Source organism: Corylus avellana, chromosome 1 (assembly GCF_965113065.1).
Source record: "Corylus avellana chromosome 1, dhCorAvel1.hap1.2, whole genome shotgun sequence".
Classification (NCBI taxonomy): Eukaryota; Viridiplantae; Streptophyta; class Magnoliopsida; order Fagales; family Betulaceae; genus Corylus; species Corylus avellana.
This window is the reverse complement of record NC_142490.1, coordinates 10,738,449-10,750,494: the sequence shown is the minus strand read 5'-3', so window position 1 is coordinate 10,750,494 and position 12,046 is coordinate 10,738,449. Positions and strand designations below refer to the sequence as shown.

At 37.7% G+C, this 12,046-nt stretch overlaps 2 protein-coding genes and 1 non-coding gene across 3 annotated transcripts; 2 read left to right on the top strand and 1 right to left on the bottom strand.

The window, feature by feature from the left end:
- The first annotated feature begins 2,743 nt into the window (after positions 1–2,743).
- LOC132173115 (uncharacterized) lies at positions 2,744–3,299 on the top strand. Its single transcript, XM_059584695.2, has 2 exons — positions 2,744–2,998; positions 3,118–3,299. The coding sequence occupies exons 1-2, from the start codon at positions 2,794–2,796 to the stop codon at positions 3,141–3,143; spliced, it is 231 nt and encodes a 76-aa protein (XP_059440678.2). The 5' UTR covers positions 2,744–2,793; the 3' UTR covers positions 3,144–3,299.
- A 1,553-nt stretch (positions 3,300–4,852) lies between these two features.
- On the bottom strand, positions 4,853–4,925 carry TRNAK-UUU (transfer RNA lysine (anticodon UUU)). Its single transcript has one exon. It is a non-coding gene; the product is annotated as a tRNA-Lys (tRNA).
- Positions 4,926–5,212: 287 nt separating this feature from the next.
- LOC132168697 (vicilin Cor a 11.0101) lies at positions 5,213–7,242 on the top strand. The gene is given in 5 exon segments (NM_001427878.1): positions 5,213–5,705; positions 5,777–5,952; positions 6,031–6,384; positions 6,485–6,749; positions 6,890–7,242. Coding segments are annotated over 5 exon segments (1,416 nt in total). The 5' UTR covers positions 5,213–5,254; the 3' UTR covers positions 7,060–7,242.
- The last annotated feature ends 4,804 nt before the right edge of the window (positions 7,243–12,046 follow it).

Below are 12,046 nucleotides of genomic sequence, written 5' to 3'. Positions count from 1 at the left end.
AGAATGCTCAAGTGCTAACCCGGAATTGTTTGGCACGAAAATTTATAAGCTTGTGTAAAACTTTGAGGCGATCATGTCGGAGGGTGCCACAAAGTGATTCGAGTTCGTTTGCCCCCCCTATGTTCACTAATGAATGATAACTTTTTTTTGGAAGTTCGGTAGGCCCGATCTCGCCAGAACGACTCATCTTGTGTCCCTCTTAAGTCCCTCCAAGAATGATGTGGCTATTAAAATCACTATTGGGCTTGTGATTGATCATTATTGGATTTTGATCGAATTGTGATTTTAATAGCCATATCATTCTTTGAGGGATATAAGTGGGACTTCTAAAATTACTCCGAGCCATCCCCTTTGGCCAACCCACCTCCAAACTAGCTTGGCCACCCCCAAACCCATTCGGGGTGATTTCGGCCACCCACATCTGGGCATATGGGGCTGGTCAAACTACCCCCATGGGACACATAGGTGGTTCAGTACCCCATGCCGGTCGAATATGGATAGCCAAGCCACCTTGTTGGCCAAATTGAGGGGGCCGAGCCACCCTAAAATGGCTCGGCCACCTCCCACATTTTTTTTTTGTGTGTATGTTTTAGGTTGTGTTTTTTTTTTTAAAAAAAAAAAAAAATTGTATATAAACCTTTTGTTTTAAGTTTAGGTTTAATTTTTTTTTTCTTTAGTTTAGGTTTAGTTTTTTTTTTTTTAAAAAAAATTTGAACATAAAATTTTTAGTTTTAATTTTTATTTTTAGTGTTTTTATTTATTTATGTTTACACTACCCGCCCAAAGTCATTTATGTTTAGACTTTACCCCCAAGGCCATTTTCGAAAATTTTGGTTGAAAAAGGTCACGTGCCATGCACGTGACTTGCTTTCTGTTGAAATAGACGGATGGTATTTTTTGCCAACGTCAGATACATTGTAGGGGTTTTTTGACGATTTTTAGACATTATGCTCCAAAACGCAAATATGTTGATACTTTATGATGGTAAAATGTATTTTTCTCCCAACTAATAAGTTTTATATATTCTAAAAAAAAGTAAAAACTATATTTTTTTTATTGGGGGAGGTTGGCCACCCCCTTTTTTTTATATATATATATATATATATATATATATATATATTGGTCATTTAGGGGTTGCTTGGGCATCCCAAATGGCCAAAAAAATTGAGAGGATAGTTGAACCATCCCCAATGGCTTTGGGGTGGTTCGGTTGCTCCAGATATGGTTGAAGGCAGTTGCCGGACCACCACTTGACCATCTGCGGGGTAGTTCAATGTAACATCCCAAGAAATAAAATTCTTTTAAAAAATAAACTATTTAAAAATACATGTGATTTCAAAAAAAAAAAAAGTGTATTTCCGGAAATGATCTTGTGATTTAAAAAAAATAAAAAATAAATTAATTAATTAAATTAACCCCTCAATGGGAGGATCGAACCTGCAAAGCTTCGAACCTCCCATTTAGAGGATCGAACATGTTGTGGCAGAAACTCGATTGTGAGCATGCAAAACCCTAAAAACTCAACCATTTTTAACCCAAAGAACTTTAGAGAAAACTTGTTCCTTGAGTTTTCAACCTCTAAGGGTGCTAGAGCAAAGACGAGATGAGAGAAGAACCCAAAACCGGCGATTTTTGTCAATCCAAAAGGTATAACATAATATCGTTCCTTCAACTCTTTTTTCTCAAGGTAAAACCTACAAACTATGTAATCATGTTTATTTTTGTATTCTTTTCCCAAACATGTTATTTAATTGTTTGAGTTGTGTGTTGGGATTGGGGTAAGTCATTTTAAAATAAAATTAAAGCATATGTCACATGACGATTTTCAAAGAAAGAAATTGTTGTTTTATATGTGTTTCTTTTATTGATTGTTTTCAAAAGAAGATTTACAATTCTTTGAATTCACCATTAAAAGCCGGCTTGCAATGAGAGGGTATCCAAGAGCTTATATACATATAATTAAGATTGTACTTAAACCATGTGATGTGAGACACTATGGATCGTAATATACTACCACACTTCCGAATTCGATATCCATGGCAGCCCACTCAATCTCATAGGTTGCCACTTCCGTGACTCAAACCTATGACATGGAATCTGCCTCTGATATCAAATGATATAAACTTTGGGTATAATTCACTCTTAAAAACCGGTATAAGGGGATGGTGCTCTAGATCGAGTTTATATACATATAGTTAAGATTGTAATTAAACCATGTGATCATAGTACTCTAACATATGTTATATGTTTTTATATAACATATGTTTGTCTTTTAGAAGTTATATAAAAATATAATGGATGATGTTACGATCTTCCATTATATTTTTATATGACTTCTAAAAGACTAACATATGTTAGAGTACTATGTTTCAGTTTACATAGCTAAATCTGTTGGACCAAAATGTTCCTAATCGAAAAAACCAACTCACATGCAATCGCTAAGAATGAAGCATAATAAACTACGTAAGTGCGTGTGTGAGAGAGAGAGAACTTTCTTTTTTTGGAAGCTTGTTTTTCGAAGAAAGATGTCCAAAGAACCGTTTTTCCATGATTTTCAGATAAAAAGCCAAAATTAGACAAAATTGAATCATTCAAACACCCAAGTTTTTAGATGTGTATAACCACAAACTTTCCCATGGTTGAAGGTAGCACCCCATAAAAAGAGAAACAACCTTGCAAGAACCCCTGTATATATACACCTACCGCCACACATATCCATCCCCACTGAGCACCCAAGCAAAGAAAAAGAAGAAAAAACACTACCAAAATAAACACCAACCCGTAGAGACAATAATGGCAAACAAGCTCGTTGCATTGTTTCTTATGTGCATTGTGGTCGTTGCAGCATTCAGCCTCCACGAGGCTACCCCCCAGGCCGACAAGGACAAGTTCAAGTCATGCTTCAACACCTGCAAAACAGAATGCATTGCAGAAGCCAATCATAACAGTCTATGTGAAATCAAGTGTGAAAATGAGTGTGAGGATAAGGAACAAGCTGGTAATTAACCTTTTCGAATATAATTTTTTTTTTTTAACAAAACCCAACTAATTAATTCTATGAATATTATTTGAACACTGCGCAAACTAGTATTGATAATATTATTTATTTTTGTGCAGAAAAACTTAACATCAATTTGCATTGAGCAAGAGCAAGAGCGTAAAAGTCTTATTCCAAAGGAAAATACAGGGAAGGAGATAAATAATACCATAAAGTTGTGGGGAGGAGTTGCAAAATTTCTTCCCCTCCTAATGTATTGATTTGCAAAATGTAGCTGGAACATGCTAAAATAATTTTGTAACAGCCATTTATTCTCATAATATATAGTTCATTTTTAGTAGTAATGTGACTATTTTTTTTTTTAAGCTTTTTTATGTATGCTCTTTGAAGTATTATGAGTTTTTTGCACTACATATTAAATCTGCAGCAGCATAAGTCTGGCAGTAAATATCTCCATTGACAAATTTTAAACATCTCCTTATTCTTTCACTCACCCACCCATCAACCACTCACTCACTTTACTCATCCATCCATCCCGTCTCCACACCTCACCCTCAACTAGTTGTGGAGACGGGGAATATTTTGAAATTTCGAAAGAATTGGGTCAGGAATGAGTTTAGGCTGTCCGTAAACCCAATATACTTGACTCGATTCACCTTATATAGTGTAACTAGAAAGGATTTTTACCACTCTTGATTCGAAAAGAAGAGAGCGGTGAATCAAAAACTGAAAATGAGGTGAATTTCTTAACAACAGACCCAAAACGAAATAAAACAGTATAGAAATATATACAAAGGTTAGAAAATTGGTCAAATAAGTGATTCGGTCTTCTCAAAGAGCCGCACGAAGTGCTTAAAGAAGTAAATGGGTACAGATTAAGGCGAATTAATTTGAATTCCCATTTAAAAACAACAATCACTACAAGGAGTCTAAAGTAGTATCTACGTCCAAATTAAGAACTGAAGAAGAAAGAAGGACCAACACAAAGATCGAATTAGAAGTCTCCAACACTAAATCTAACAAAGTATAAACAGAGAGATATAAACCCAAAACAAAATACAAAAAAAAAAATACATAAAAAGCATAAAAAAAAAAAAAAACCTAAATTCAATTCTTTTAGATTGTTCTTACGATTTTAGATGGGTTAGAATGCGATTTGGAATGGACGTGGGGGGAGTTGGTTGGATAGAGAAATAGATGGCATGGGATTTGAAGTGGGAGGCCAGGTGATGAAAATGGTTGAAGGTTGAGACAGGTGGTTTAGATAAATGACTCCGTGGGTGAGTGGCATGGTTTTTTTTTTTTCAATCATCCACTTAATTTATTTAGGGTGGGAGTTCGATTTCAATAAGTGTGATTTTAAAAATTGCGTTTTAGAAATTCTTACTTTTTAAAATGGGGCATGTTAAGAAGAAATTTTTTTTTTTATCAATTGAGCGTTTTTTTTTTTTTTTTGACATGTCTGCACAAGAGGAGGGATGGAGATTCGAACTAGCGTGGTCCAAGCCGATTGAGCTACCTCTTGGGGACATCAATTGAGTGTTTGGATAACATTAGAATATAATTGCGGTTTCATGGCCAAATAGGTAAATATTGCGCAAAATATTGTTTTAAGCGAAATCGTGATTTTGATTTAAATTCATACTTTTTCAAATAAGCACCCCTTAATCAGTTTATAAAAATCGCAAATTTTTTCATAATTTTAAAATTTACGTTTTTAAAATCGCAATTCCAATCATTCTAAAATTACAATTTAGTTTGAAAACGCAAATTATTTTTTAAAGAACACACTCCTAGACGACGGATGTAAATAAATTAGAATTAGGAAACAACTATTACGTGTCAAAAAAAAAACGCCGTCTGTGGGAATCGAACCCACGACCACATGGTTAAAAGCCATGCGCTCTACCGGCTGAGCTAAGACGGCTTGACGTTTGCTACTTTTATTCTGTTTTTCTTTACTAAAGCCACTTCCCATTTGAACCGTGTCCGTACACGTGAAGACTCCAGACAAAGACAAATCAACGGCGTCGTTTTGCTTGTAAGCCGGATCCAACTCCAAAATCCCCAACTTCGATTTGCTACAAGACAAGGAAAGTCTTGGTCGTCCTTTGATTGACACGAAAGCTCCACTCGTCCTCATGCATGGCCTCCCTTCTCCATTCTCATCCCCACCCATCTCCCTCTCCTCCCACTATAAATATTCCACCGCCATCTTCACCCTCTTCCACCAGAAACCAACAAATCTTCGCAACTATGGCGCTCAAAGCTAAGCTTCCTTTACCTCTCCTACTTTTCTCTCTCCTTTTTGTAACTGCTGCTTTAGCTCTTCCCAAGGAGGACCCGGAGCTCAAAAAATGCAAGCACAAGTGCAGGGACGAAAGGCAGTTCGATGAGCAACAGAGGAGAGATTGCAAGCAGATTTGTGAGGAAAAAGCGCGGGAAAGGCAACAAGAGGAGGGCAATAGTAGCGAGGAAAGTTATGGGGAGGAGCAGGAGGAAAATCCTTATGTTTTTCAAGATGAGCATTTTGAATCCAGAGTTAAAACAGAGGAAGGCAGAGTGCAGGTGCTTGAGAATTTCACAAAGAGGTCGAGATTGCTGAGTGGGATTGAGAATTTTCGGTTGGCGATTCTGGAAGCAAATCCTCACACGTTCATTTCTCCAGCCCATTTCGATGCTGAACTTGTTCTCTTTGTTGCCAAGGGTACGTAATTTTCTTTTCCACCATTTTTTGTTGTCTTCTTTTTGCTTATTTTTTTTATATTATATGAGCAGGGCGAGCAACGATTACAATGGTGAGGGAGGAGAAAAGAGAGAGCTTTAACGTGGAACATGGAGACATCATAAGGATTCCAGCAGGGACACCTGTTTATATGATCAACAGGGATGAGAATGAGAAGCTCTTTATTGTCAAAATCCTGCAACCCGTCTCTGCTCCTGGCCATTTTGAGGTAAAATAATTAATGTGTGTACCTTTTTCATTTCCAACAAAATAAAGCAAAATAAAAATGGAAAAAATGATGTTGCAGGCATTCTATGGGGCTGGTGGGGAAGACCCAGAATCGTTTTACAGGGCGTTCAGCTGGGAGGTTCTTGAGGCGGCTTTGAAGGTGCGAAGGGAGCAGCTGGAGAAGGTGTTTGGGGAACAGAGTAAAGGAAGCATTGTGAAGGCATCAAGAGAGCAAATCAGGGCCTTGAGCCAACACGAGGAAGGCCCCCCTCGCATTTGGCCTTTTGGAGGCGAATCAAGCGGTCCGATCAATCTTCTCCACAAACACCCTTCTCAATCGAACCAATTTGGTCGTCTCTACGAAGCTCATCCTGACGATCACAAGCAGCTACAAGACCTTGACCTCATGGTCTCCTTCGCTAACATAACCAAAGTAAATCAAAATCTCTTCTTTCTTCTTCTTCTTCTTCTTCTTCTTCTTCCAAGTTGTTTCTTTTCTCATTTTTGTTGTGAATTTTGAAATATATATACAGGGATCTATGGCTGGTCCCTACTACAACTCGAGGGCAACAAAGATCTCTGTTGTAGTTGAAGGTGAAGGGTTCTTTGAAATGGCTTGTCCCCATCTTTCTTCTTCCTCTGGAAGCTACCAGAAGATTAGCGCACGCTTGAGACGCGGCGTGGTGTTTGTAGCTCCGGCTGGCCATCCGGTTGCAGTTATTGCTTCCCAGAATAATAACCTGCAGGTCCTCTGCTTCGAGGTCAACGCCCATGGCAACTCTAGGTTCCCTCTCGCAGGTATCTCTTAAATCACCGCAAAATATTTAATTGGGTGTTCAAAAAATCAAGCAAATTGGAATAATTTAATATATATTATAAGATATTATTCTTCTCTCTCTCTCATATTGTGGTGGATTAATGGTGTTGATGTGATTTAGGGAAAGGGAACATTGTGAATGAGTTTGAGAGGGAGGCGAAAGAGCTGGCCTTTAACTTGCCATCGAGAGAGGTGGAAAGGATCTTCAAGAACCAAGACCAGGCGTTCTTCTTCCCAGGACCAAACAAACAGCAAGAGGAAGGTGGTCGTGGCGGTCGTGCTTTTGAGTGAAGAGGTTTTTTTTTTTTATCGATGGATCGGAGGTGTTTGATGGAAGACTAGTTTTTAGTAGATAGCGGGGTACGTATATGTATGATATGTATGTATATGTGCGTGTGCGATATGTATATATATGCTGGAGCCTGGAGTACCAACCTTAAATAAAAGAGACTTCCTCTTTAATAAAACACAACAGGTTTTATGTTCTCTCTTGTCTCTCCGTAGCTTGGCATGATGCTGTAATACTTTAGAAAGCTGGTGAATCAAACAGAACGTGGAAAGAACAAGAATGACAAGTTTTGGTAGGATAATTCTGATGAATTAGGTGTGATCACCCTCCACACAGGTGAGAACTTTATAAACAATGCAACTCTCTTCACCATGAATTAGTTTTTATGTGTTTTTTTTTTTTAAAAAAATTTCTGTGCCCCCTCCATCGTATTTTCACCTTTTCCGATACATCCTATGAACGTTTTCTTCCCGTTGTATCAGAGCAACAGGATAAAGAAAAAAGAAAGATCTGAAGAATAACAAATTGTTGTACAACAAATTCTACAAACCATCAACAGAAAGGTATTGAGTTTGGCATCTACCATAGCATTTTACAACTTCCATCGGTTGCTAGAAAATCCAGATGAAAAACCTCTTATTGTTGTTATTTTGGGTAGGTTGTAATATACCGGAAATGTTGAACTTCTAAAGCGACTTCAATAGTGATGTATTCATAAAATAAAATAGTTATGTTTAGTGATGTTTGAATAGTGTTACTATCAGTATCAGGGACAAGACTCATGTTGTAAAGATGGGTTATAACATGGGACCCTGGCAACCCCTAGAATTTTTGAACTTTTTCCTGTTAAACCACAAATTGTTTCAAAAGCTTAAGCTGATTGGAATAGGTAAATTTAATTACTTAACTATTACTTTAACACCCCTCACGTGTAGGTTCAAACCTTTTTTTTTTAGGTGAGGTTTGATACGTGAAATATTTAATTGAAATGGGGAGTAAAATAACAGAGTTAATTTTTGGCTCTGATACCATATTAAATCATCAGTTACCCCAAAAGCTTAAGCCGATAGGAAGAGATAAATTTAAAGATAAGGGTAAGAAACTTAAGGGTCCTAAAAATAAAGACGAGGGTAAGAAACTAAAAATAAAGATGAGGGTAAGAAACTTAAGGGTTAGAGACCAAGGAAAACTGGTCTGAAAACAAGGTGCTCCTTCACCATGCGCAGCATCCAACCTTATGAGGAGGAGTGGTGAGGGTAGTGTTTTTTCCCCGTATTTTCCAGCAACGAACACCAAAAGTTTGCTAATGTGCACAAGGTATTTGGTGGCAGCAATGTCAGCAAAATGTTAAAGGTTCCTATTATTTCATATCATAAACTTTCTTTCAAGATGCCATATTAATATAATAATATAGTAAGCAGCTTCTGTTACGGAAATGATTTTGCACATAACGGGATAGATGTTAGGTTCTAAGGGAATCTAGTAAGAGCACTAGTAACAGCTTCCTTAAGCTATTTTACAATAGCTTTCCTTACATTTTCATATACCATTAAAATATTATTTATTTACAAGTTATTTACCTACCTTCACTTTTTTTCACAAAATCTCAACACAATTTTTAATTAAAAACATAAAGATGAAAGATGAGAGAGGAAAGAGAAATGTTTATATTAAAATAATGTATAGGGAACCACTTTTGGTTCCCTACACACTGAGAAATACTATAGCAATCCTTAAGGGTTGGTTAAATATAGGGAATCTGATGTGAGTAGGTTTTTGTTATTTTTTTGAAATTTTTCCTAAACATAAAGAAGGGAATGACATATAGGGTATCTATTGCTAGTGCACTTAGATTCTAAGGGAAGCTGAACCTTTTAGATTTTTTTAGAACACCTAAAACCATTTTCAAACACAATGTTTATGATTAATTCTGCTTTATTTATTAATGAGCTTGAAGTCTTTAAATAGCCAATTATAATGCATATTGAAAATAAAAGACTAAGTAGAATAAACTACTTTAATGATAATGCTTATCTCTAATATTTAAATTTTAATCCTGTAACGCCCCCAGAATTGACATTGGCCAACTTGGCAGGGTTACTGGCAGTTACCTCATTTTAACAAACTCGTGGCTAAATAGGGAACCACCCCTCTACGCACTATCAGAGTTAATGGATAGGAATGAGAAATAAATCTGAGAAAAACTATAAACACTACAGTATAAGCATATTCCTCAAAATAAAGACATTGAGCAACTAATTAATGATAAAAGACAAACCTGATAACACTATGAAGAATCTTAAGATAAAGCTGTAGTGGCAACTGTGCCACTCCTGAGTTCTAGTAACAAGCTCCCTATAAGAGTAATAACAGCTTAAGTCTAACAACTCAGTAAGTAAACCTCACAATTAGGTATGACATGAGCTCACTATTATTAAATAAAAATAAACCTCCAGGTTTGATAAACATTGAAAAGAGGTGTTGTCTCCGATAATACACCTTGAAAATATCGTTTGGTTTGATAAAATGTGGTGTACTCTAGGCTGCAATCGCCTAAGTATTTTAATGCAGAAAAAACTAATGTTTTATAAGTCATAACTCTCATGTATGGTCTACTCGAGATATTACCCATTCTCAGCAGGGCTGGCACTGTCCCGAGGGACCTGTAATACAATGCCGGTGCCCGAACCATTGTACACTACCGTTCATAACACTAACAGTCTGACCGAGTCCGATCTCGAGTGGCCCACACTACTAATGATGTCTGTCCTGTAGTGATTGCCTATTAAGGTTGCACTGATCACGAACAACCATTGGATTCAAGGCCCATATAACAACACACACATTGACCATAGAATGAAGTCTATATAGTAAGCCCATGGCTATTATATTGTACATACCGGTGTACCATGTCATACGATGCATCTTATCAATCAGTTATTAAAACAATTACTAAGTTATTACAAAAATGTAGACATACTCATGATACGCATGGTCAGTCAACTAACATATGCCACGTTTTTAAGGAAAGTGTTCGTGAGTGGTTACTTACCTCATATGTTCACTCGAGTCCTTTGACATCACGAATGCCTACTATAACGAAACACGACCTATCATTATAAGTAGTACTAGAGAACTCTATGAGGTTCCATCTAACTAAAAAAGGCTGCTAAAACCTTGCGTCACATAACATGGATTAAAGGGCAAATGGCCTGCTTTCTGGGTGAGCGCTCATTCCCTAGAACGAGCGTTTGGCCAAAGAGTAAAGCCCAGCCCGAAAATCCTAAAATGTGTGCTAGGTTTCTATTCTAAAGCTATGGGTTAGTATTTCTCTTCCTAGGCTCAAAATAAACACAAGTACCACAAAAAATACAACACAAAGAATCAAGGAAGTGTTTAAAAGCCTTTTGAAAACACTTCTTCCTCTTTTTAAGAAATAGGCACATCCAAGTACAAAACATAATGTCAAGCAACTTCAAAGAAAACAAAGGTGGGTTGAAAGCTTTTCAAAAACGTTTCTAAAAGGGTGGGTATCATAACCTCTTTAAAATTGTAATCATTAAGAGAGTAAAAACAACACTTGGAAAAGCTTAAAACTCCTAGATATTACCAACTAAGCTATTGAAAATCAAGAAGTTAGGAACAAAACACAAAGAGGGTGTAAGAGGGTTACCTCAATAAGCAAGTCTCCCAAGAGTGCTCATTCTTTCACCAAGGTTACTCACAAAGCTCACTTACATTCAAGGCACAAAATGACAGGGTTTCTTTAGGGCTTAGGGGGCACAATGAATGCTGGAGTCGAATGGGGGTGGTGTATTTATAGGGGAAGGAAGTTGAGGGAAAAATGAGAATTCTGTGAAAAAGGAATGAGTGTACGGTGTGGTCCCCGGTCGAGCGCTCGTGTACTGTTCACAATGAGCCAAAAATGCTTTCCAGGCGTGCGTGTATTAACCAAGGGTTTAAAAATGGTCAACAAGCACTCGTGTGTACTATTCATGCGAGCGCTTGTGTACTGTGCACAAAAAGCCAAAAGTGTTCAGAGTACGGTTTTCACGAGGGTGGCGTGAGGTTCAGATGAGTGCTCGGTATGGTCCCTGGACAAGCACTCGTCCAGTGAAGGTGGTCTTGGGCTTTTGCTTGCTAAAAGGCCCTAAGGGCTTGGGCCCATCAATGAAGGTTTTAGGGTTTCTGTTTAGGCTTGTTTAGAAGGCTAATAACATGTTGAGTAAGGAGTTAAAAATGATTTAAAAAGTTGGGGTATTACTCTCTTCCCCCCTTTATAAGAATTTCGTCTTTGAAATTTGGTTTTAATAATAAACAAGATCCTCTCGGCGGACAGGGTTTTTAAGACAATTAAAAGGTAGGATAGAAGAAAATGGTTTGAAAGGAAACGTATGGTTTTGAAAAGACCGGTTAGGTTTAGGCATGCATAATTAAATCCAAGGAAAGAAAGAAAAAGAAAAGAAATAGTCGCAATCATACAACATTGCCACCACGCATAGCAAAATATGTACAAACAACTAACCAAGCAAAAGTCTATAGAAATTGTCCTACGAACGAGGTCATCTGCGCTCCGCTGATCTTCGACCCAGGGTGCCTTGTGTACAAGGGCTCCCTCTTTCTAGGTTGATACTCGGGCTCTGAATGACTTAATATCTTACTTCGAGCGGGGGTCTCGTCAAGTGACTGTGAATCTGCAGGAGTGATCCTGGAATGTTGTTTGGAAAGCCGTTGATAGTTTCCCAAGCTTCGAGGTAAGACTACCTACGGATTGCAAAAGTTCATTGAGCATGCTATAATCACGCTCGCGATCAAGGTCGTTCACTGGTGTGGACAATGAGGCTCCATTAGTTGTGCATCCTCCTGGTGCCGACCTCGGTGCTCGTGGCGCCCTCAGTTCTTGCTCGACTCCACGAAGATGCGACTTGCTCATATTAAGGTATTGGCAAGTAAATGCCCCTATCTTACGTAACAATAGCAAGATTTTTG

What these genes read in the sequence shown, in the direction of transcription:
- LOC132173115 (XM_059584695.2), top strand. Translation starts at nt 2,794, where the DNA reads ATGGCAAACAAGCTCGTTGCATTGTTTCTTATGTGCATTGTGGTCGTT. An exon ending in TGAGGATAAGGAACAAGCTG is followed by an intron (nt 2,999 to 3,117) that starts GTAATTAACCTT and finishes ATTTTTGTGCAG; the next exon opens with AAAAACTTAACATCAATTTG.